The sequence below is a fragment of the Mauremys reevesii genome, linkage group 2 (assembly GCF_016161935.1).
Source record: "Mauremys reevesii isolate NIE-2019 linkage group 2, ASM1616193v1, whole genome shotgun sequence".
Classification (NCBI taxonomy): Eukaryota; Metazoa; Chordata; order Testudines; family Geoemydidae; genus Mauremys; species Mauremys reevesii.
The window spans coordinates 203,884,775-203,910,978 of NC_052624.1; the positions used below are offsets into that span (position 1 = coordinate 203,884,775).

A 26,204-nucleotide genomic window follows, 5' to 3' on the forward strand; every position below is an offset into this window, starting at 1 on the left:
ATGCATATAGGTGTCAATATGAAGAACAGCCATTCCCAAAACTTTAATGCAAACAAAAATTCAAATCACACAAATATTTGCAAGTGGCAAACAACAAAAGGTGTGAGCATGGTCAAATAGGACAGCTGTTTCAGTTCTGAATCAGTGTTGGCTAGCACTGTTTTGCAGTATTCTACCAGCTCTGTCAATATTCTGACTGTAATCTCTGTTTTATAATTTCTGTAGGAAAGTAAAAAGAAATGTTGAATTATGTGATTAGTTATGGCTAACAGATTTGGGCACAGGATCCAGACTTGTAGAGATGCTTTCTCTTTTAAATCCCATGTGTTCTGACTTCCCCAGCGAGTGTCAAAGGTTGTCTTCTGGGGCAGCACTGGCCAGTGAAGTCTCAGAATATGAAATATTGACTGCAGAAGAGACACCAGACCTAGAGAAAGAATACATTTGTGTAGGCAGAGGGATCTGTTAGGAGTGGGACTCAGGAAGCGGAAGCAAAGAGTCAGCGCTGAAAGTTGTGAGGAGAGAAAGGAAAAATGGGAGAAAGAAAAGGTGTTTTATTTGAAAATCTGAGTCAGTCTTCCTCTCACCTCAGTTTGAGGTTTAGGAGAATGTGTTACAAGCGTTTATGGGATTCTATGAATTTGTGGGACTAATTTTGCAGGAGTTTGCAAAGATTCTATGTGAGTTTGTGATCTCCAAAATTGTTTCCATAGGTTAAAAATGGTCTAACTAGTTCAAATTGTCAACATTTAATGTATTTTTATTGGGGAGGGGGGGTTGTATCTTTTAACTGATGGCCCAGCCTTAACTTTCAATTATGCAAGCACAAAAATGTATCTTTAGGTTCCTATATTCGTGTAAATTTCAGAAATCCTAAAACTGTTGTGTTGGGTAGGGGTGAATGAGGGGCAGCATTCATCCAGGCTGAGACCTTAAATAAAAATTCCTAAATCTTTGCTTTAGACAAGTTGCAGTTGAATCTTGGGGGCAAGTTGGGACAGGGTGGAGAGGGAGCATGGAGAGAGAGAAATATATAATCAAATCAGCAACAGTCTCTCTACTATAATGGTTCTACTGTCTAATGCTGGGAACTATGGTAAGTATACCTTGGTTTTTGCCACTGGAATGACATGCGATACATTCAGACTTCATGGCACCATGATCATCACCTTGACAAAATTTAAAATTCCTTCGTTGTGAAACTGAAATTATTTTTTAAAAATTATGAAGGTAAATAAAGTGTAGCTGGCAGCCCATTATCACAGGCAGCTGATGCTGAGTATGTAGCCTGCATAGAAGTTACAAGATTTTGTGTCTGAAGTCTCTTACATGCAGTGGATTAGAATTTCCTCAGGGACCCCAGTCCCTCCGTCGCGCCCCCCCCCCCGGGCATAACCCATTTTACATGCATTACTTCAGGGATATTGTGGGGGTTAGAAAAAAAACGAAAATGTCTTTCACTCAGCTCTTGTTGAGGCTGGTTTTACCCTTTCTCTTTTCGTGTATCCCAGGACCCCAGTCCTTCCTTGTCTCTTACTTTTTGAAACAACAGGGAGTGGCTACCTCCCTTGTGTTAGCCCAGGATTCCGGACAATAGGTGATCTCTGAGCTGTGAGTTATTGAAATGGTCTTATCTGTTTCCTGGGGTGATAGTAAATGAGATGTCAATATAACGTCTTTTGTGCTGATGACATTCAATCTGATGACTAGGAATTTTTCACACTGGGCTAGTATTTCAAACTGATGTGTTGGCATATTAACTAGGGGTCTCACCAAATTTGTTGTATGTAAAAATAAAATGAGATCACTCATAGTGACTTCAACTATCCTACTTAATGAGGTGATAACTAATTAATGTGAAGAATGTGAAGATCATCACGGCCTTTTTTAGATATTCAGATGCATAAATTTTCAGTTGCCTGTTCTCATCTCTGTGGAATAAACATATCACACAGAGTGCTCCAAGACAATTCTGTTTTCCCAGTTCTGGACAAAGTTAATTTTCCTCAGTCTTAATAAAAGTTTGCTATTTTTCTCAAAATCAAACCAGTGAAAACAGATATATTTTCTTGCCTTATGCTTCTTTTCTAGTTTTCCTCCTTTTTGCAAATGACTACATTTAACTGTGATCTGACCAACTACTCCCTTGGCTGATAAAGGAACTTCCCCAGACAAGTGACTGAGGATGTCAAACTGTGCTTTTAACAGATTCATTGATAAGGTTATCGGTAACTGCAAAGGGACTGAACCTTTGAGCTGTGTCAGATTTCTCCCAGTCTCTGGTGCCAATGTCTGGTTCCTCCCACCAAAAACCACTTAGTTCACTTCCAATTTGTCGTCTTCTCTTTCTTTTCCCTTCTGCAGGCAGCCTTCACATTTCATTTTCTCCTGGGAAAAATGAACACACAAAATGCTTGTTTTAGACATTCTTGATCACTGTATGGAACACCCCAAAAAAGACAGATGTACTGAACAACATGAAACAAGTCAATACTTCTCCGTTTGAATGAACACTGTTACACAATACACATGTGATAGTTGTTTTCCAAAATGCTGCTTGTTATATTTTGTTTTTATTATCATTCCTATTAATTCTAAGAAAAATAAAGAGAGCATATTTACTTGACCCAACTCATATTAAACTTACAATAAAATACATAGAAATGGATCCTCAGTTGGTCTAAATCAGCTTCAATGGAACTATGTTGATTTGCACCGGCTGAGGACCTATCCGAACTACTGTTTCTTCTTAATTTATGTTAGCTTTATTTTCTTGTCTTTGGCATTTGGAGAATTTTCTTCCAGAATACTTCTGATTAGAAAATGGCAGTCCTTCCTCATCCTGGCATCTAAGTAACTCTTTTAAATGATGACCAACCTATTAATTAATATGAAGCATTATAAAATAAAATTCCCAAACCAAACAGAAATGGAGATCCTCACACATGCTACTCAACTCACTGAGGGCTTGATCCTCCAAGGTGCTGAGCACTGTAGCTCTGATCCAGCAAAGCACTTAAGCATGTGCTTAACTTGAAGCATGTAACTACACCCATTCACTTCAAGAGGATTACTCATATGCTTAAAGTAAAGCAGGTGCTTACGTGCTTTGCTGGATCATGGCCAAAGTGCCCAGCACTGTGAAGAACCCCTAGGAAAACTCTCTTTCAACATAATCAAGTAGTTTGCTTAAGAATAATATAGGCAGCTACTTAAAATATTAAATTGCATCTTACATACTTTATGCTAAATAACTTGTTTATTAAGTTTATCTCAAAAAAAAAAACAAAAAAAACCCGAGGAGTCCTTGTGGCACCTTAGAGACTAACAAATTTATTTGGGCATAAGCTTTCGTGGGCTAAAAACCACTTCATCAGATGCATGGAGTGGAAAATACAGGAGACAGGTGTAAATACACAGAACATGAAAAGATGGGAGATGCCTTAAAGAGTGTTAATGAGGCCAGTTCAGTTTGGGTGGATGTGGCCCTTTTCCAACAGTTAACAAGGGGTGAATATCAACAGAGGGAAAATTATTTTTTGTAGTGACCCAGCCACTCCCAGGCTTTATTCAAGCCTAATTTGATGGTGTCAAGTTTGCAAATTAATTCCAGTTCTGCAGTTTCTCATTGAAGTCCGTTTTTGAAGTTTTTTTGGTGAAGAATGGCCACTTCTGAGTCTGTTACTGAGTGTCCAGGGAGATTGAAGTGTTCTCCTACTGGTTTTTTTAATGTTATAATTCTTGATGTCTGATTTGTGTCCATTTATTCGTTTGCGTAGAGACTGTCCAGTTTGTCCAATGTACATGGCAGAGGGGCAAGGCTGGCACATGATGGCATATATCTGAACAACCTCAATGCTGACAAACATACAATGCTTATGGAACAATACACACTCCTAAGTTTGCTGCATGTATCTAATATAAATATATCTATCACGTGTAGTATAACTTCTCTAAGATGAGGTTCTACTCTGAAAAGCAAATTTGTAAAAATGGCCTCATTTTTATTGTGTTTCAGAGATTTCAGGATCAAATGTGTTCAATTTACAGGTAAAACATATGCCAGTTCTGCAAACTGAGCCTGGGATCTAAAAGTCAAGCTGGATTCTTTCCTTTTTATGCAATGCCATTAGTAATAAAATCTGTTAGTCCTTAAGGTGCCACCAGACTCCTTGTTGTTTTTATCAGTAATAAAAGTTAATTTACACCTGTACAGACTTCAGTGGAGTAGCACAGGTGTAATTTATTAGAATTTAGGGCTTGTCAACACACAAAAGTTGTACCAATGTAGCTAAGTCCATTTGGAAACCAATACACTGAGTCCAGTTGGGGTAAATTTCTTGTGTGGACACTTTTATTTCAGCCCTATTTTGATTTAGTTTAATTTTTAATAGCCTAATCCATAATAAAATTATCCATGCAAGAGATTGGTTTGGACCAATTTAACCTAATTGGTTTCTAAACCAGTTTAGTTAAATTGGTGCTCAAACAATGGATAGACCATCCCCTTGAAAACAATTCTGTTCATGATGCACATAATAAAATAGAATCATGCTCATTCTATCATAATTGAATTGGCTCTGCAGGGCTAATGGGAGTAAAAAACAGCAAAAATGTATGTTTTGTTGCTAACGTCAGCAGTAATTACTCTGAATTCACAAATGGAGCTGTTCTGTTGAGGAGGAGGAAGGAGCAGTTGTTACATTTGCATTCAGCAAAGAATCATGTTTTAAAACAGTGGTTACCAACCAGTAGATCACGATTGACTGGTCGATCCTGGAGCCTCTGACAGTCGATCATGAACTCCAGCCGCTAAAAGTCCAACAGCGCAGCAGGGCTAAGTTAGGCGCCCTGGCCCGGTGCCGCTCCTGGTAGCGGCTGGCATGTTCCTGCGGTAGCACGGCCCCTGGGGTGGACAAGGGGGTCTCTGCATGTTCCTGTCTGCAGACACCGCCCCCACAGCTCCCATTGGCCGGGAATGGGGAGCTGTGGCTAATGGGAGCTGTGGGGGCGGTGCCTTGAGCCACACTGCCCACCCCCCAGGGGCCGCAGCGATGTGCTGGCCGCTTCCAGGAGCGATGCAGGTTGAGAGCAGGCAGGGAGCCTACCTTAGCTCTGCTGCGCTGCTGTCTGTGAGCTGCCTGAGGTAAGCGCTGCCCGGCAGGACCCTGCATCCCAACCACCTGCCTCAGCCCTGAGCCCCCTTCCAGAGCCAGCACCCCAAACACCCTCCTGCCCCCTAACCCCCAGCCCAGAGCCTCTTCCTGCACCCAAACTCCCTTCCAGAGCTTGCACCCCTCACCCCTTCCTGCACCCCAACCCCCTGCTCAAGGCTCAGCCCAGAGCCCCCTCCCACACTCCAAACTCCTCAGCCCCAGCCCAGAGCCAGCACCCCAAACCACTGCCCCAGCCCGGTGAAAGCGAGTGAGGGTGGAGGAGAGCAAGTGATGGAGGGGAGGGACTGGAGTGAGCAGGGCAGGGCCTCGGGGAAGGGGCGGGATTCTGGATTGCACTTAAATTCCAAAAGTGATCTTGTGCGTAAAAAGGTTGGAGGCCACTGCTTTAAAGTGTCAATAGTCCAGTTAAAGATGGTTGCTGTGCAGTGGTTGAAGCAGTCCATACTTGCAGTGATGTAGTTAAAACACAGATGGACAGATATGTTAATATCCAACCTGATTATCTGTGAGTAATTTGATCATCTGGTATCTAACTGGGTAAATCAAGTAATCTAGTATCTGAAAGACACATGAATGCTTGTGACTGTATGCAAAGACATTACCTATAGATTTTTCAGCAAACATTAGTACTGTTGACTGACCCCTTTCACGCTGCAAGCCTCTGAGTATGTCTCCCCTGCCACACAAATTAAAACACATTTATTAAAACACTATTAATAAAAGCGAAGTAGGGTTTGGGGGTGGAGACTAACAGCTCGCCAGCCCCACGTAATAACCTCACGACTCCCTGAGGGGTCACGACCCCCAGTTTGAGAACCCCATTCTAGTCTGACCTCCTGTATAAATAACATAGGCCATAGAATAGTATTTCCTGCATCGAGGCCAATTACTGCTGGTAGAGCTAGCTATTTCTAAAATGACTGGCTGAAATTGCAGCTTTGATTGTTTCATCAGCATTCATCAGGTAGAGAGGAGATAACAGAAGAACATCAAGAACAAAAAAATTGCTCCTTAATTGAACTGTGAAGGAGGTCGTGACCTTCAGTGCTTTCTTTTATGACAAGTTTAGTAAACTATGAGCCTGATTCTGTGCTCACTTACAGGTCTATTACCCAGTTTCACTGAACTTAGTTCTGATTTACATTGGCTATCAGTATGTTGACCGTGGCCCCTTATACGTTTTAAGTATTCTTTCCAGTTGTGTATAAATGGGGGCATGGGTGAAAATGGCTAATGCCATAATCTTTTCTTGCACATATTGAGTAAAAAATTTTAAACTGGCACCTAAGTTGCACCTGCAAAAAATATAGATGTATACAATAAAGTAAGTGCACTTAGAATCTGCATTGGCATGCTCAGAATGGGTATTATGGCATAGAAACAGGTGCTTGTGTGTGCTAGATTTCAAAAGTGCTCAGCAACCACAGTTGGGGTCAGATTTTCAACAGGGTTCTGCTCCCATTTAGGCTTCTAAATAAAGGCTAATTTCAAGTGCTCGGCACCCAAATATCTCCCATTGTGACACACACAGCCAGATTTTCAAAAAAGTGTAACACTCAACGTGCTAGCTCACCATCAGAGCTCAGCTCTTATCCAGGCGTCAACATAAGTGACCAGATTTTCAAAACCAGTTTGGGTGCTGAGCTGTTTTGAAAATCTGGCTTCAATTGTGGGTGCTGAGCACTTGAAAAAAAGGTCCAGCCCCAGGGTTGCCACTTCCAGCATGCAGAAAAACCAGCTGCTGGCCACCCCCACCAACAAAGAGTCCTAGTGTCAGCTATGGCTAATTTCCCCCAAGAGTCCCTGTCTCCCCTCCCATTTGTTATCCCTGCCCGTTGGTGAGCCTCGGGTCCATCCTACTTCCAGCCGCCAGTGCTAAGGAACCATAACAGTTTCAGCTGGTTGAGGACCTGGCCCAGAGAGGGAGACCCAGGTGCTGTCCATGTTCCTACCATGTGACGTGCATAGCAGCTACAAGCCTGCTGTCAGGGGCGGCTCCAGGCCCCAGCACGCCAAGCGCATGCTTGGGGTGGCATGCCACGGGGGGCGCTCTGCCGGTCACCGGGAGGGCGGCAGGCAGGCAGCCTTCGGCGGCATGCCTGTGGAGGGTCCGCCGGTCCCGCGGCTCCACCCAGCGGACCCTCGGCAGGCACGCCTGCGGGAGGTCCACCGGAGCCGCGGGACCGGCAACCGGCAGAGCGCCCCCCGCGGCATGCTGCCGTGCTTGGGGTGGCGAAATGTCTAGAGCCGCCCCTGCCTGCTGTGTGGACGCACAGTTTACAGGGAACGTAGGTCCAAAGTGGGGGGAAAAGAGGTCATTCAAGCTTTTCACCAGAAAGTGGCAAAGCAGAACAAAAACTGGTAATCGTATCCAAAGCTGTGTTATTTTGAACATGGGCCCTGGGTATATGCATATGCAGGTTTTTCTCACACAAATACTGTTTGTGCATGCTTTGAAAATTTTGCCCGTTTCAATTTATTGACAATATTACCTGATAGAAAATGCTGGGAACTCTTTGGTGTTTATGTGCATTGTAGTAAAACATAACATAAATAGAATACCAGTGTCCAATAAAGTGTTTTGCTGGAGATATGCAGCTCCTAGAAGATGTACAGGAAAAGGACCTGATCTCTTTAAAAAGCAGGTTATTACATTCATCAACTTCAGTGTTAACTGCCATTTTTAATACAGTTTCTTCTCTTCACCCTAAAACCTTTTTTTTAATAGAACAAATTTATGGTATTCAAAAAAGTTTTTCAATTTCTTACTGTAATGTTTGTGACCACGTTTAAGTTCTGTAGGATAATATACTTTTCAAGGACCCTTTTTCATCTAATATTTCATATATTGCTCTTGTCTTCTTCAAATAAATCAAAGGGGTTTGAGAACGTGTTTAAGTTCAGAAAGAATTAAGAAAGCTCACTGGATTAAGCTATACCTCAAACAGTGTTTCCCTGATTAGCTCAATTTAACACTGTACAGATGAAAAGAGAGAGTAAATAATTTACAGACTGACTAAATAGGACAGTAATGCTGGATTCCACACACACCAGCCCCTGTTGCAGCCTTGCGTAATGATTTCATACCTGTGTCAACTAATAGAAATAATAGTCTTCTGTTTTTTTCTTCCCTTCCCAACACACCCTGATTTCACTGAGCATAGAGGTTTGTTTTGTATTGTGAATAACCTGCCACAGTGGTTTTAAACCAGTTTCCCTTTGAGAGAATCTGTCTGGAAGAGTGCCACATTATTGTTTTATAGTGGTTCTGTGTTTTTGCTGTTCTGGGCTTCTTTTTTTCCAGGTGGTTTGCCAGTAGCCAAAGGTTACTGATAAGTCATCAGCCTGAGTGAATTCCCATTCAGTTGCCCATTGATGTATGTAGCTTACTGGCTGATTTGATGTTATCCATAGAGTCCTTGTGAAAAGTAGAAACACTCTCTCTCTAAATAGTATAATATTACTTAGACAATTACTGGCTGGCACAGGTCAAAGCAGAGACAGGTGCCATTCATCTCCTTTGTTACTTCACTAGACAGTATGAAGCAAATGCGCTCATTTTTTATTCACAGAGATGAATTCTAGATTTGACCATGCACAGTATACAGATCTGTTTTATCTATGTCCTTCAGATAGGAGAAAATCAGTCGTAACTACTTGAAACCATTAAAGATTACATTGCATTTTTTCTGGAGTAAGGTGTTATACTCTGTTCTAGCCGAGTTTAGATACTGTAATTACATTCAGTCTACATAAAACTCCCCCTGCAGTTTCAGTTGTGTATGGGTTTCTTTACTTCTCCTACAGCTGCTGTGTAATGTCTGCTGTGTACTGTTAACCTTCTGCTCTGTTCCAGCACAAGGGGGCTAAATTTCAGTAACAAGTGAATGATTCCTGTGAGCCAACTGTGTGCATATAATTCCTTATATGTAATTATTAGATAGTAGCAATATCCATGTAATAAAATTGCACATAGACTCCTTTCATGGCCTCACCTACACTCTGCACACTAATTTATCTCCACAGGGACAGTGATTAAATTTCTGAACATCACAGCAGCTTCAAACAGCTAAGAAAAGCAAAAACGTGCCAGAGAAATATTTTCATCTTTTCCGCTCAGTATAGTTTGAGTTTCAGGTTAGCCATATTCAGCCCTATACTTGTGACAAGTTTCTGGTCTCATTTCTTGCTTCCCTGCAGGGCTAGAAATTGCTGCTGTATGGTACCAGCTTTTCATTAGGAGAAGCAGCACTTGCTTTTAAGCATTGAAGAACCTGAGATACTGGACCTTAATACTGTGACTTATTATGTATACTACAGCTATTTTAGATAATCTGTTTAGCTTTCTACCATTTGCTAATTTCAAATTTTGTCTGTTTCCAAATCCTGTAGAGGGTTAGGTCATGATAATGAAGGCACTAGGCTTTACAATGCATGGATATGGAAAAAATGTGACATACCCAGAATACATGATGGCTTTAGTGGCTCTCATTTGGGATGATTCCTTTAACTGACACTGATATTATGCTGACAGGCCGTTTAGAATTTCTTATGGAAGGCTTTATTTCAATTTTGTTTTTAATTACAAAGCTTTGCTGCCTCAGCAGACATCTGCCATCCAGAAATCAGTCATTTTTTTTTATTAAGAAAGCATAAACATTGAATGTGTACTAACAAAAGTATATAAAATATCGGCCCAAACCAAAATTCCAGTTCCAAGCACTCCCCCACACTTGGATAGAACAGGGTAGAGTGTGGGTAGGAGGGAAGGAGGTGGACATCTTAGTCGTAATCCAAATTTCATGTCTGGTTCTTATCTCTGTTAACAGGCCAAATCAAACCCCTAAACCTGAACACCCCAGAATTTGGGGAGTTTTCGAATCTGAATTACAAGGCTCAGGCTTGTTTTTTAGTTTGTAAGATCTTTACCAATGGGTCCCTGTCTACCCACGTGCAGTACAGCATCTGAGTGGGATATATGGGCATGGCTGTAATACAGTACAGATACTTAACAATAGCTAAATGAGAAATGTGGCCACCGTCTATAGGGTATGTGGCCAAGTAACTAAGAAGTGAGCTGTAGCTCACGAAAGCTCATGCTAAAATAAATTTGTTAGTCTTTAAGGTGCCACAAGTACTCCTGTTCTTTTTATGTTTGCTTTATAATTTAATAATTTGTGTTATATAACTACTGATTAACCCTTTTACTGCACCCTGTAAATTGTGGACTTAATTGCTTTTTTTCCCGACAGTGACTATTAGTTACTTAACTTTAAATCTGCATTCTCTTATTCTTCCTTTTGCTAACCATGCTTATGTGAAATTGTCAGATTAGACAGGGAATTGCATGGCTTACATATCTTCTCATTCGCTGTCCAAAATACTGTCTGAAACTGATTCCATTTCACAGCTTGATCTGTCTGCCTGTGGGTTTTGTAGCGCACCCGTCACTGGTTTATACAGCAAGCCTGTGACTGCGTGTTCGTGTTTGTTCCCTAGCATTCATCTCCCTAGTGAGCTTGTTTAAACAACAGAAGTGCTCTTACAATGACAAGTTTGAATTCAAGTCTTGATATTAAGCAAGCCTGGGTTTTTTTTTTTTAAACCATTGGACTTCCTTCTGGTTGACACTCCTTGTTGCAAATTCCTGTCCTGTGATTTAGCACTTCAGAAATATTAGCTACTAGAAGAAACACTCTCACTTTTTTTCCACCTTGGAAAAAACTGTCCCATCAGGTATTTGGGATCAAAATATCACAAGTAGTTGTGCCACAAAAATAGGAAAAGAGCAAAACTAATGATTAGGACTTTTTGCGTTTGTCCATTAATACAAGTGAGAATGATGGGCCTGATCCAAACCTCACTGAAGTCAGTAGGAATCTTTGCACTGACTTCACTGGTTGGATCAGGTCCTACGTATGCCCTGGAAGGAAAGAATAGACTCTTTTGCAGACTGTGGGCCCTATACGATAATATGAAAAACAGCTTTGTATCTAGAAAACCATAGTAATGTTCTGGGTTTGAGTGAAGGATTTCCTGTCTTTGTCATTCATCCACTAGTGTGCAACCTTCTCCCTCAAAGCCCACCTTCCTAGTGGTCTTTTTTGGCAGAGAAGAGCAAGGTGGGATTCTCTTTGGCCCCCACTGACGCAGCTCCTGGAATGGCCAGGAGAGCGACATGATGCTCTCCTGCACTGACTGAACACTCAGCCCCAGTTAGGCTGGGCAGAGAGTGCCAGGTTTTTCAGTATTTTTAAACACCTTTTTAATATTCAAATGTGGTAGCAAACATAAAAGCCAAATGCCTTTTTAGACCCTACCGGTTGCCATATCACAAGTTGCCAGGTTCTTGAAAGTGATTGGGAAGAACAATGAGGAACAAAGTCCATTTGCTTGTTATGTTGCAGACTTTTGAAGGGCTCAGTCAGCTCTGACATTTAGAGAGCAGCTGCTACAGATTGCAGGTTTAGCATTGTTTTGTTGTAGTTTCAGCAAAGGAGTGGCAGCAGCTTACCTCATTTCCAGTAATGAAGTGCCTGGGGCTTTTTTATGACTTGCACTCTGCCTGGATTTGCTCAGTATGTGCCATGTGACTCCAGGAAACTAAGGCTATGTATTGACTTGTTAAAACAACTTTGTCTTTTTCTTTTTCTGTTTCTTTTTACAATTTCAGCATATGACTTCTCAATTCTTTGCTCCTCTCGAGAACAATGCTGTGTTTAACTAGATGCAGGCATTTTCCTCACAAGGTGAACTGTTTTCCCCATTGGATGCATTGAGCAGTGGAATAAAATACTTCTAAACCAGATGCTTACCTGCTATCAGGAAGTGTCCAGATTGCTGGTAGATTCCACCATATAGTAGATATTGGTTTCTTTTTTTAGGGTGAGGTGACCAGTGATGAGGCAACTAGTGTTATTGTTGCTTCTGTTCTATTTTGGAGGATCTTACCCCATTTGAGACCTCTCCTCAAGGTTTTTCATGGTTTCCCCATCTGTTAAATAGGGGAAATTACATGTACCTTGCTGGGGTGTTATGAGGATTAATTATTTAATGGACCAAATTCACTCCATACAGGGAAGTGCAAATTGCTGTGCCTCCAGCGGGGGATCATCCAAAGTACTGCCACTAACACTCCAAGGACATTCTCCTGGCCATTAATCAGCTTAGTCACTGCTGGTGCAGATGTGCTTCATCAGTATACAAACCACATTCTTCATTGTTTTTTTTATGTTTTTTGCATGTGCTTCATTAACAGCAGTTAACTCTCCTGAATATCAGTAGGTTTTGCATCATAAATGCCATGCTGCTTTTGGCTGCTCCAGAACTGGTCAAGAGTTGTACAATATTCAGTCCTGTTCAGAAATTGTTACCTTTTCTTTAGCACCACCAACTTGTCCTTTCATGGGCTGCTTAAACCAGGCCTTAGTTCACATAGGAGATTACTAAATGCACTGTTTTTAAAATATTAGGAGCTTGTTTTTATTCATTCCCCCCCACACTAGTTCCATCCCACAAAGAATTTGTTGTTTCTGGCGGATACTTCACAAATCAGGGCTTGTCTTCACTGCGGGGGTAAATCGACCTAAGTTACACTACTCCAGCTCTGTGAATAAGCTCCACTCCAGCCGGAGTCAACGTAGCTTAGGTCGACTTACCCCAGTATCTTCACTGCGCTGCTTCGATGGGAGATGCTCTCTGGGTCGACTTCCCTTGCTCTTCTCGGACAGCTGGATGGCGTTGACCAGAGAACGTTCTGCCATCGATTTAGCATGTCTTCACTAATTCCACTGTATCGATCCCTGGTGCATCGATTGCAGCAGCGTTGAACTCCCCGCAGTGAAGACCAGCCCCAATCACAGTTTGCTTTATTACACTTTCAAAACCCTAACTACTTCAGTGAGCTTTTCTTTTTCCATCCTCGTTTCATGTGCTTGATGAATCTAGTGATGGAGAATTTTATATTTGCAGACATATCAGAAATACTGGAATCCGTTAAAAAAAAATCCATGTGTGATTTCATGACCTGGTGATGCCTTTTACTCCACAGCAAAGAAAATGCCTTCATACAGCCATCAAAAAGATATGAGTTGTGTGGATCTGGGTTAGCCAAGTTAATGTCATAATGGCTTCTGGCTCAACAAGCACACAGTGCAGACAGGCAGCAGAACAGTTGTAGTACAGTTACCTTTTATGTGGGTGGCACAGATGTCTGCCAGTTAAGAGGCTCTGATAAGTTATTTCTTGTCTTGTGATTGTTGTTAATAAGAATGTATATGAACATGTTTGAATCTGAACTATGCACAGATTAGTGCCTGTATTTATTTTCTTTAAAATAAAATATTGCTTCATTGGGTTTTGGTTCCTAATAAGTTTTTTTTTCTCATTTTAGAGCATTCCAGGATTTCACTAATACAGAGCAGCCAAATGGCCTTTGAGGATAGATTTTTATTTATTTCTTTAATTTTGTATGCACAGGGCAAAATTCTCAAACCTGGGGGAACCTAAAGTTATGCTTTCAAATTCATATTCAGACACCTGAATAAAAGTGGTCTGACCTTCTGAAAAGCAGGGCCCCACAATCCCAATGAACCATGGTCTTTCTTTATAGGCCCCAATACAGCAAAGACTGATAGAACTACTCACAGTGTGTAAAATTAAAGAAGTGCATAAATCTTTGCAAAATTGGGGCTGTCATTAGCACAGGAGAAATCTCTGATAACGGTTGGCAATATGTTTTTTTTAAAGTGGCTTCTAGTTATTTTTCATGTTTAATAAATATTTCAAAGAGACCTGAGGACTTCTGGCAAAGAATGAGACAGCTTTTGTTTTCAGATGCATAGACATAGGTTTTCATATGATTAGTGGTAACAGACTTTAACTTAGGATGCTCTTTGATTTTCTTAGGCCATGCCTATACTACAGGGACTGTAGTGGCATTGCTGTGGCTCCATAGCTATGCTGACATAATCCCATAGCATGGATGCAGCCTATAGCTATGGAAAGAGTTTTTCCATCTCCCTGAGAAACAGTAGCTAGGTCGACAGAAGCATTCTTCTGTTGACCTTGCTTCCTCTATGCCTGGAGTTAGGTTGGCATAGCTATTGCGCTCAGGGATGTGAAAAATTCACACCCCTGAGTAGTGTAGCTGTGTTGACCTAAAGTTTAAATGCAGACCAGGCCTCAAATGCAGTAGCTGCAGCTCCCATCTTCACTGTCCAAAGAGCTGTTTAAAACTTCGGCCTAAACATGGGTCTAACGTAGTATACTGATACCGCTGTGATAAGTACAGTAAGAATACCTAGAGAGAGAGAGAACCTGGCTTCAGTAAAACTTTGCATATAATACAGTTTAGCCAGAGTGAGTGTCTGGGGGCCAATCTCTGTTAATCTTGTTTAAAAACCATGCCATTTTGAAGGAAGCCCCATTGCTTGACTCATTTAAAAACTGGACTGACACAAATTAATAGAAAAATCCAGTGAAGGAAATAATAAACTGACAGAGGAGGGACTAGATGTCAGTGTCTTTCCAACCCCTGTATTGATAATCATGTGATTCACATCTGAATGAGTAGAAGTATTAAGTAGGGTAATGCAGCTCTCTAACTGGAGCCTACTGTGGCTTGTTGATGTACAGGGCCCTCCTCACCTTCTCTCCTCCCCACCCACATACAGATTGACCTTTGCATGGTTGGAATCCATTCTTTTCCCCATTGGTTTGCTGCTAAAATGTGAAAACCGAAATGTAAGTCAGAATCTTTCTTACTCTTTCCAGTGTCATCCTGCATTACCACGTATAAGAAGACACCACCTCCTGTTCCACCAAGAACCACCACAAAACCTTTTATTTCCATCACAGCCCAAAGCAGCACAGAGTCTGCCCAAGATGCATACATGGATGGGCAGGGACAAAGAGGCGATATCATCAGTCAGTCTGGACTTAGTAACTCTACAGAAAGCTTGGACAGTATGAAGGCCCTAACTGCTGCTATTGAGGCTGCTAACGCACAGATCCATGGCCCTGCAAGTCAGCATGTAGGAAACAATAATGCAACTGTCACCACAACCACCACCATTGCCACCGTTGGTGTAGAAGACAGAAAGAAGGATCACTTCAAGAAAAACAGATGTTTATCCATTGGAATACAGGTAAAGTATAGTAGCAGATAAGTGTCTGTTTTTGTTGGTGTGGGTTTCTATATTACTTATGGAGTGGTCCATTTTTTTCTCTTTTGAATCCCTTTTTTGGTTAGCTACCCATTTCTGTCAGGTGACTGTAGAGATTTCAGTAGTATTTAATTATTCTCTGTGGCTGGGGATGTTTTCCTAATTAATTTTAAATATGTCAAATGTAAGGATTTCTTGAGTCTTTTTGCTGCTTATTATTCAGCTCTGTTAAATTGCACACATGAGCACAGACTAATCATATCACAGCAGGGGTCAATGATATCATTGAAAGAGAATCTGTAAAACAATGATTTACACTACACTATCACCAGAAAAATATTTTCAGCCAGCGTGGCTGAATTGTCACTGCTTATTCATGCATTTGGAAACAACTGTTAGTCATTTGAATGAGGCAGCATTGTTCTACTTAGCTGTTATCTCAGCCTCAAGAGCACAGGATAAGATCCCTCTGATTTGCCCTTGTTTAAAATAAATTCAACTTTGTTACCTCTAGTGAAATGTAACAAGAAAACCACACTCAGTTGAAGCTTAGGGGAAAGAGAAATGTAAATAAGCTATATATTTCCATTTTAGATTTGATCTAACTTTTTTATTAATCTCTCTCATGCATCCCTTAAAATAATGACTGTAGAAGTATGACATTCATAATCACTATCTACTTTTTCATTCATGCTGTTAGAACAAGACAGTCTGGGTTGGAGTCAACTAAGACTCAACTCTGGTTTTTGCAGGGAAAATAAATCACAAGCAAATAGGGCAGTATCCTCAAACTGACCAAGCCTCCTCCCCCTGGAAAAAGTGGTTAGTCTTTTCCTAAAGATGAAGTTTGCACATGAATGGTCTCCCACAGATTTCCAGTATGTTGGTCTTATTAGGTATATCTAATTACTATGGGCAAGACTGAGACTTTAGGCTGCATGTGGTGTGGAATTGGGAGCAGCCCATGGATCGAATTGTTTCAGAAGCCGTGTCTATACTACTGGTGCTACAGTGGCACACTTTCAGCATTGCAGCTATGCCAGCATAGTGTAGACGCTTCCTAAAGTGACAGAAGAGGTTTTTCTGTTGATCATAGAAATCATAGAATCATAGCACTGGAAGGGACCTCAAGAGGTCATCTAGTCCAGTCCCCTGCACTCAAGGCAGGACTAAGTATTATCTATACCATCCCTGACAGGTATTTGTTAAACGTGCTCTTAAAAATCCCCAATGATGGAGATTCCACAATCTCCCTAGGCAATTTATTCCAGTGCTTAACCACTCTGACAGGAATTTTTTCTTATGTCCAACCTAAACCACCCTTGTTGCAATTTAAGTCCATTGCTTCTTGCCCTATCTTCAGAGGTTAAGAAGAACAATTGGGTCTGCCATGGGCAGTACTTCCAGTGGTGCCTCGTCTCTCAGGGTTCACATTGCTTGTGGATCTGCCATGGCTGCTGGGTGGCAGCATGGAAGCATCAGTCACCCAGACTGCACACTCAGGCTTTAGTTCACCAGATCTTTACATCATTCCCGCTTCAGGTCCTCTGGGTCATCGACGCTAGGCCAGGCTTATCTGGGTGTTCCCTGTGAAAACTCTCAACCTGTTCTGGGGTGCAGACCTTACTAGCAAGCTCCCAGGACTGTCCCAGTCTATGAGGTACCACAACCTGCCTAATTTCAATCTGGAATCCAATATGGCATGGACTTCACATTCTTCATGGTCTTGAAACAGAACTGGCAGGACAGTGGCTGCATCTGGTTGGGGAATGGGTTTTCCATGTATGGCTTTAGGAGGGAAATATGAAAGACAGGGTGCAGGTTGAGAGACCTAGGTAAGTGGAGCCTGAAAGTAACAGGATTGATTTTCTGACAAATTTGATTAGGAATTGATGGTCTAGTTTGTGAGATAGCCTGTTTGTGTAGAGATTTTTGACAGCTAGCCAAAGCTTTTGGCCTACTGGAAAGGTTGGTGCTTCCTGTCTTTGGTGCTTTATGTGCCATTTTAGGCTGCCTTAGCATCCTCAAGGTGGCCCTTTACCTCTTTCTGACAGTGGCGAATCTGCCGAACCAAGTCTGCCCCAGCCGAGTTCAGGGAGGCTGTCAGTAGCACGGGGTAGAATTGGAGGGGGAACCCATGGGCACAGTTTAGGGCAACTGTGCCTGTATGTCCCCTCAGGGGTTCAGCAAGAGTACCCACTCTTGGCTTTCAGATCCCCAGCTGTTGCCTCTCTTGGATGGAGACACGTGACCGAGGTATATCCAGGCTGGATAGTTACCTTGTCTTCACTGTATAATTCCCTGCAAAGACAGTTTGCCCAAGGATACCTGTGTGCTTTCTCCTGAGAAACAAATACAGTGTGGTTACTACAGCTGTAAGTTACCTCACAGCTCTTTCTAGGCAAGCCTACTTTTTTCTTAAGGTACAAAGCATTACAGAGAAAACGTATTAAAAAAATAAAAGGGCCTAAACCCATTCTAATAAGTTTACCAGAGACCATTCCAGCTCTCACATGGTCTCTGGCAAGTGTTCTTTTTTAATACCCTACCCTAGGGAATTCCTTGTGGTTAAAAATTCATCATAGCTTCAGCTCAGAATAGGCACACTCATAACATGTTCAGTTTCCTTTTTTGTACAGTGCAGGAGTCTTTGAACTGGAGTTTCCAGAGCAGTTAGTTTACAAAAGGTCTCTCTCCCCAAGCCATATCTTAGAAAAGTTTCGCTTCACAGGGAGAGAATTTGCATTCCCTTCATCTCAAGGTATTTCCTAAGAAAACCCACTTCACCCATATTGTTCCAAAATGACCTTTGAACTTCCAGAAATTGCATTAATCTTGTCTTTGTACTAAAGAAGTTCCATACAATCTTACAATAGTAAATAAACATTTGCATTTGTAATACAATGAACTCCAAAGATATTAAGCCTAGTTCAATAAGGTTTAACTTCATTCAGTAAAGTTTAATTTAATTCTATAAAGTTCAGGATTTTACAGGATAATGTCAATCCATCACACCTGTAATTGCAAAAAAAAGAGGCACTGCCCAGTGGAGGCATGGTCGGTGTTGTATGCAAATTCAGCATAGAAGCAGGAGGTGGACCCAGTCCTCTTGGTGACAGTTAACTAAACATCAGAGATTTTGCTATAATACTTAATTCACCTTCTCTGTCTGGCCAGCTGTCTGGGGATGATACGCAGAGGAGTGGACATTTAGTAACCGGAGGGCTTTGCACCTTAAGCACAAGATGAACTGTGGTCCTTGATCTGATTTGATGCAATCAGGAAACCCATGGAGGTGAATGACATGCACTAGTAGGAACTGAGTGGTCATCTTGGCTGAGGGCGAGTGGTCACAGGGGACGAAATGTGCCATCTTGGTCAATTGATCCCCGATCGTTCATACTGCCATGTAGCTGTTGGATTCAGGGGGTTCTACAATGAAGTCCATGGTGACAGCGGCCCAGGGCCTGGATGGGGTTTCTGGTGTCACAGGGGTGCTGTGCATCTTAGTGTGTGGTACCTTAGTATGGGTACACAGGTCACAAAAGTGACTATAAACTCCAATGCAGCCCACATTCAGGGCCACCAAAAGAAGCAGGAGGCTGGACAGTGGGTTTTGAGGCACCCAAAATGGCCTGGGTGATACAGGACCTCCAACAGCAGAACTTATGTGCAACCATCAACATAAATTATTCTGTCCTGATGAAATGTTGCCTCTTAGTCCCGATTCTTGATCAGTCTGGGGGGTCCATTCTCAAGCCTTCTGGGGAGAGGATGTACCCCAAAAACTCTGGAAGTTTGGTCAAAGGTATATTCTCTAATTTTGCATACAGGCTATGATGTTGTAGTCTCTCCAGGACAGACTAAGGTGGCATTTGTGTTGCTCATGGTTTTCTGAAAAGTCAAGCATATCATTGAGGTAGACTACTACATACTGGTCCAGAATTTCTCTGAACACATTAACAAAGTGTTCAAAGATTGCAGGTGCATTAGTTAGTCTGAATAGCACTACCAAGTATTCAAAGTGCCATAACGGGTCCAGAAGGTGGTCTCCCACTTGTACCCCATCTAGATATGCACTAGGTCCACTGTGGTGAATAATCTATACAGATTACTCATGATCCAATAGTTCTGAGATTAGATGCAGGGAATATCGGTTTTGGTTCAACACAAAGTAATCAACACCTTGTGTAAATTCAATCATAACGGACTTTCACCCTGGGCTTTTGGTCAATGGGGCAGTTATAATTCCAGTACAGAGGTAGTGTGTCTAGATTTCTTTTTTGAAAAATGTCAGCATAATATTGGTATTTATCAGGAATGTGGGAGGTCGAAGCTGGGGTGGTCCCCACTTGCCAGATGCCGCAATCTGGGATTCGTGAGGAGGGATTGAGGCTGCCTGGGTTGGGCTCCCAGATCCAACAATTCATCGCTGCCGATGCATAGGCAGATCTGTTGGCAACGCTCAGAGAAGTGGATCTAACTATGTTGACTTCAGTTACGTTATTCACATAACTGAAGTTGCATAAGTTAGATCAATTTACTGTGGTAGTGTAGACCAGCCCTAAATTTCTGCAGCCCTTGAAAGGATGCAGCTTATTGCTTCCCTTGTACCCTTAGTTCCTCCCTAACCACTTGCTTGCAGGAGGAAGTCTCCAGATACCTGGACCTGTGCTCAGCACTAGACCTGAAACCAAGATCCAGATAGGCTGAGCAAGCTGGGGAGCCCTTAATTCTTCTTACTCCCCTAATCAGTCATATAAGGCAATGGCACAGTCTAACCCTGTGTCCCTCATTTCAGTGAACGACTTTACTGCTGACAAAGACCATCCTACAGGGGAAAAAATTACAAAGCTAGAAGTAAAATTATTGGAATACTAACAAAAATCTATGTGGATTACACTGGCGGATACCTGAATTAACAACAGTATTGTAACCCTTAATCTTAAAAGGACGTCTAGGGGTCTCCCAATCCATTCTTAAAATAACTGTTGCTGTAAGTAAAATACATTTGAACTTAATACTGTATTGCAGTAGCCATTAAGGGGGAGATTTTCAAAGGCACAACTGGCAGTTGTTTGTGACTTTGAAATTTTCCCCTAAAATATTGACCTATACTGATTGTAATTAATTGTATTCCTTATACAAAGTGTGACAGACATATTGAAAATACGGTGGGAATGTTAGTTACTTATAAACCATCACAATGTCCAGTGAATTTGTCTGTCTCAAGCAACAGTGTTGAGATGCTCCCTTAAATGTTTTGAGAGATATTGCACCTTAAACATTTCACTGATCCAGGTCTACTACTCATGCAAATCTCAAATAATAGTAACTTTAGAGGGAAATTCAACTGTTGTCAGAAAGAAGGAAACATTTTTGTGGCAGGTCGCTTTAATTTTGATGTTGTTGCTATTGTTAACCAGACCTTTAAAGCAGAGCTATGAAATGTCAGCAGTCCTGGTGTAGACAGTAGAATTTATATCTGGTTATTTCTTCAGGTTGATGACGCTGAAGAATCCACCAAACCAGGTGAAAATAAAGCAACCAGTAAGTTCCAATCCATAGGTGTTCAAGTAGAGGAGGAGAAGTCGTGAGTAAACATTCATTTGATTTTCTGAATGCTCATGTACAATATTCTCTTTCATGCCTTAATAGAAATATCTCAAATAAAATCACACCAATGAGACCAAATATCCAAGAGCCAGGCATGCAGACAGCATCCTTTTGAGGTGTTTATCATATTTAATATTTTAAAGAGTAGATCTGAACAAAGGTAAAGCATGTATATGTTTCCACAATTCATTATGTTCCTGTTTTACAATTACATTAAAAGTGATGCACGTTCATTTGGAATGTCATAATTTAAAAGGTATAAAAACATTTTGAAAATCTTTTCTAAAAGAATAAACAAACAAAACAATCTCACTTAAAAATAATATGAATCTTGCCATAGGAGATAATTTCTGTTGATATTATCTCTCTCAGTAAAACACTGTAGTCTGAAATCATAGGTGAATGGCAGCTGAGCAAAGATGTGTGGTCTAATGGTCTGAACACACGACTGGGAATCAGGCTGGCCTGAGTTTTAGTGTTGGATTTGAGATTGATCTCGGGGGTGATTTTGACAAGTCAATTAATTTGTCTGCTTTGGTTTCCCTATCAGTAAAAGATGGATAGTAATAGTTTCTTGCCTATACTGTGAGGATTAATTATAAAGTAATATCTGTAAACCACTTTAAAAATAATACTGCAAAAATAATACTGTATTATTGCCCTGTTGATCGATAAAGTGACAATATGTATTGCTAGTATTGAAGCTGGTAGTCTAGAATTAAATGCACCATCTTTAAGTTAGTGGGTACATGAGTACATGCTAAAAGCTGGCTTCTTTTACATTTCATCCCCCTACTTGTTCACAAGAGGACAACAGATAGGTAATATGCAGCGTTGTTGTAGCCATGTCAGTCCCAGGATATTAGAGAGATAAGGTGGTGAAAGAGACAGAAGTTGGTCCAATAAAAGATATTATCTCACCCGCCTTGTCTCTCTAACAAATAGGTTAAGCAGGGGATGGAGCTGAAGTGCATGAGTGCCTGCAATCATGATAAAATTCACCTCCTGGATTGGCTGTTGTTGGGTTGCTCTGCTGGAAAGTTGAGTATGATTCAGCATTGTGTCGCATATTTTTTCAGGTGCTGATTTTTCAGGAATGATAGGAGAGTTAAATGAAAAACATTATATACTTTAGAGATCCATAACATTTTGACAGGTTTCAGAGTGGTAGCCGTGTTAGTCTGTATCAGCAAAAAGAACGAGGAGTACTCGTGGCACCTTAGAGACTAACAAATAAATAAATTCCCAAATAAATGTGTTAGTCTCTAAGATGCCACAAGCATTCCTCATACAATTTTGAATAATTATCCGTCAGTGAGATTTTTTTTAACCCACTGTTTTGCGGCACCTAAAGTAAAACGTCAGTTTATAAAACGTGAATCTCTTCTAGAGTTGTTTATTAAATTAGTGCTTGAAATAAAAATAAAGAAGGCCACCTCTGGCATTTATGCTTCCCTCCCTCCTACCTGGAGCCCATTTCAGGGGACCATCTCTGTCTAGAATTTGCCAAAGGGACTTTTACCTTGTACATTTCATCTATGACCAGCCAAACACATAGGGCAAATCCTGATCCCTGCACAAACCTGACTCAATGGGTTTTATATGAGGGTTGGGTGAGGGGCAGAATTTTCTCCTTCCTCTCAGGACATGGAGCACCAGCGGAGGTACTCTACTTCCACGGCTGCAGAGGTGGACACAGTCCCTCTGATCCCCCTTCACTGGGGAGTTTTGGCTAGAATAATTGTGGTTCAATGGGCCACACTGCTCAAAAGCCACTGTGCAGTAACATAGAGCCACTGTGAAGCACTGCTTTATTCCAGGCAGTGGGAGAAGAGTCCCCCTGTGCAGGCTCTCCATGATGGAGAACCCCCTCATCCCCCAGCAACTATGAACCACTTCCAACTGGGGCCTGGCACCTTCCTACAGTCTGCAGGATTTGGCCCATTGACAGTAGTAGAGAGTGGGTCAGAAAAGTATTTACCACTAATTTTCTATATTTGACTGTTGCGCATTTGCTAAGATGATAACCAAATCACCTATTGTTTACACTATTGTTAAATAGACCAGACTGTCATTATCTTCTACCTGAGCATTTCTGTTGTGGTTCTAAAAGGTTAAGGGAACATCAGAGGGGAAATGTGAACTATAGTGACCTTGTTATGCTGTTGCTAAGCAAGGTCCTTGTTAACTGTTAAAACATCTCTTTCTGGAAGACATTCCTTTACATACGCATCCTGAGCCTTAACCCCCCACTGCTTTTCTAGTGTTAAGTAAATTAGCGCATTTAAATAGGTGATGACAGCCACTTAACTCCTCCCCAAGGACAAAAGAAATAAGTGTCCAAAATAAGCCAACCACTGATAGTAAATACTGTACTTAAGCAGTATTCTTTCTGTTACTGTTTTTATTGTTCTAGAGAGCAAAATCAAGAGATAGGATTTGCCTGTCAAGGTCTATACTGAGATAGCATTATTTCTGCATTACCTAAGGACAGCTGTGTTTTGGGATTCCTTGCTGATAAAGTTGAGGCTGCTGCTGTTTTGAGCAGAATGGCAAATAGTAATCCATCATGTACTTCCAGAAATGAACTGACTGATAAAAGACAGCAACCTAATAGTCAGAAAATGAGTGCACTCAAGATACAAAGGGCTTATCACAATTTGGATTCCTGTGCATTTTGTTAACACAGCGGGGGCGAGGGGAGGGTGCGGGGCGGGACTTTTAATGAATATCTCTTAAAGGAATAGACTTGTAAATGGAGTGCATTCTTCCTGGCCCCAAACCACAACATCTGCAGAAAAACAGAGAACCCATTTCAGATGGATACATGATAAAGAAATAAACCTGTTAAAGAAATCATCTTCCAGGACACTGAAAGATAAAATACACTAGAAGGCTGACCCTAAAAGGATAAATATAGTAATTGAATAATTTTCTTTGTGCACCAACCAAATCAACGTATGTCATGAAGCAACAAAATTGGCCTCCCTCTACATCAAGAGCCCTCCCCTGTTGCATTCTACAAGGTCCATAATTTCTCAGCCCTCTCTTTCATTCTATCTACTTTGTCCCCCTTGGTCATCTTACTGCTACTCTCAATTTTCACCACCATTCTGATGCTGATGAACCTCACATCTCCATGTCTTTTTATTTCCTTAATGACGACTCCTCCTTCGCCTTCTGTGTCTGGACCAAGTAAACAGGAGGGTTTGTCTCAGTTTCTCCATCTAAAAGTCTCAAAAAACAGAAGTTCTTCTTTTATGCAAGGGGAGCATCCTCAACACACAGCTCTATCTCTATACTTTTTCCTCCTCTTGTAGTGTCTGCACTACAGTGTCACAGCTACAGCAACATAGTGTAGATGCTTCCTACGTCAACTGAAGGGGTTTTTCTATAATAAATCCATTTCTCCAAGAGACGATCTTCCGTTGACCTAGCTGCATCTACACCAAGAGTTAGGTTGACGTAACTATTCGATTGACCTAATTACTCACGGCATGAAATTTTTCACAGCCATGAGTGACGTAGGTTGTTCTAATTTTTAAGTGTAGAACAGGCCTCAGACTTCCATTCGTCTCCACTATACATGACCTTGAATGCATCTTTTACTCGTAGCTCTCTTCCTACACTACTTGTGTTTATAAATTTGCCCATCATTATCTCTTCAACGTTGTCGATATACAAAAATGCCTTGTGTCCAACTCTGTTATGTTTTTTATCCAACCCTGTGTCCTCTTTCCCCTTTATTATCATAATTCTTTCATACTTGCTCCCAAGCCCCAGCTCTGCAATGTCACTCAATTATAGATGCCTTGTCCACCTTTTCATGTGTCCAAAGTTCATGTGTAACCTTATGAACTGGTTGCAGTAACTCACCCACCCCTCATCCTTCCCTACCCCGCCATCATTGCTAACTACAACACCCCAGTCCTCTGATGACTCTACTGGCTTCCCACTCATTTAAGGGGAAATTTCATAACTTCTGTCTTCATTTTTATAGGCTGGATCAGGGTCATGGACACTTATTTTGTAGTCCTACATTTTCTCTACTCCTCTCCTGATCTTTCCGTTCACCTGTGACTCGATCTTCACCTGAAGGGACCACCTCTAGGGCCTTGTCTACACCAGAGACTTTAATTGTTTGTGCTTCAGCTACTTGTATCAAACCAATTGAAGCACAAGCTATTCAGTGCACCCACACAGGCCATTCTGAATAGGTTTAAGCGTTGTCCCACATCCTCACTAGTACTGTTCTAGACTGATTCAACTGTGGTGCCTTGCTGGATGCCTGTCCCACTGCTCGATGGTAATTCACTGTCTCTGCTACCATCACATTGTCCCCTCCATCCCGATCTAGGCCTCCATGGTATCCCCCCCAATGTCTCCCATCTTTGTCTCTATGATCTGCCCTTGTCATACCTCTCATTCACATTCTAAGTTGATACTATTATTGATTCACTGGATGTAAGCCTGTCATAAATGGTTTATTAGAAAGAGACATGCAGCCATAGTTCATAGACCAAGAATACTGTCCTGGGGCAAAACAGGGATGTTAAACACCCACATAAGTGCCTCCCCACCTTTCCAGGCCAGGGAAAGCTGCCCTCTTCTCCTGGATACACTTCTGCTCTGTCTAGTACATTAGATTTTGTCTACTATATACACTGAGATTCTTTCACATTAAGGAATAGTATCTCAGTTTTGGTTTTGGGGGGTTTAACCGACTAAAATAGAACAATAACATATTCTAACGAGGCTAAATTACAGAGCAAAATGTTTCCAGCAAAATGTGAAAAATCGACCAAGACCTCTACAATCACTGTAAATGTTATGAGAACAAAAGAAAGAGAGCCCTCTTTTTACTCTGGCTTTTGTGAGTTTGTGGAGCACAATCCTTCCTATGCTGCCTTTTTCACTTAGGCTCTAGTTTAGATGCTCTTGCATTAACATTAAAACAAACTTACATGGGTTCCTGCTTGTGTCGCTTTAACACAAAAATTAATCTGCCAGCAAATTATTGGGATTTTATTGTTGTATGTTTGTAGTCTGTTGTTTCTCTGTTGCAAGTCAAATTTCTCAAATCTTAGATCTTTAGGTGAGGCATCTCCAAGCTATACTTGAGCTAAGATGCTAGGATTCATATTGACTTGGTTCTGATCTGAAGTATTGTCTGTCCCCACTTATTCTGTCAGTGGAAGAAGTTTCATTGAACAATTCTAAAAGATCGTAATAACGTAGAACAACA

At 41.4% G+C, this 26,204-nt stretch overlaps 1 protein-coding gene across 7 annotated transcripts in view; it reads left to right on the plus strand.

Annotated features, from left to right (window-relative positions):
• Window positions 1–26,204, plus strand: part of DLGAP1 (DLG associated protein 1) — a 593,928-nt gene that overhangs the window by 540,769 nt on the left and 26,955 nt on the right. For all 7 annotated transcript variants that reach the window (XM_039526426.1, XM_039526427.1, XM_039526425.1 and 4 more), the window contains 2 exons: window positions 14,952–15,325; window positions 20,845–20,936. In XM_039526426.1, coding sequence (XP_039382360.1) covers window positions 14,952–15,325; window positions 20,845–20,936 — 466 coding nt within the window. The remainder of the gene's footprint in view (window positions 1–14,951; window positions 15,326–20,844; window positions 20,937–26,204) is intronic.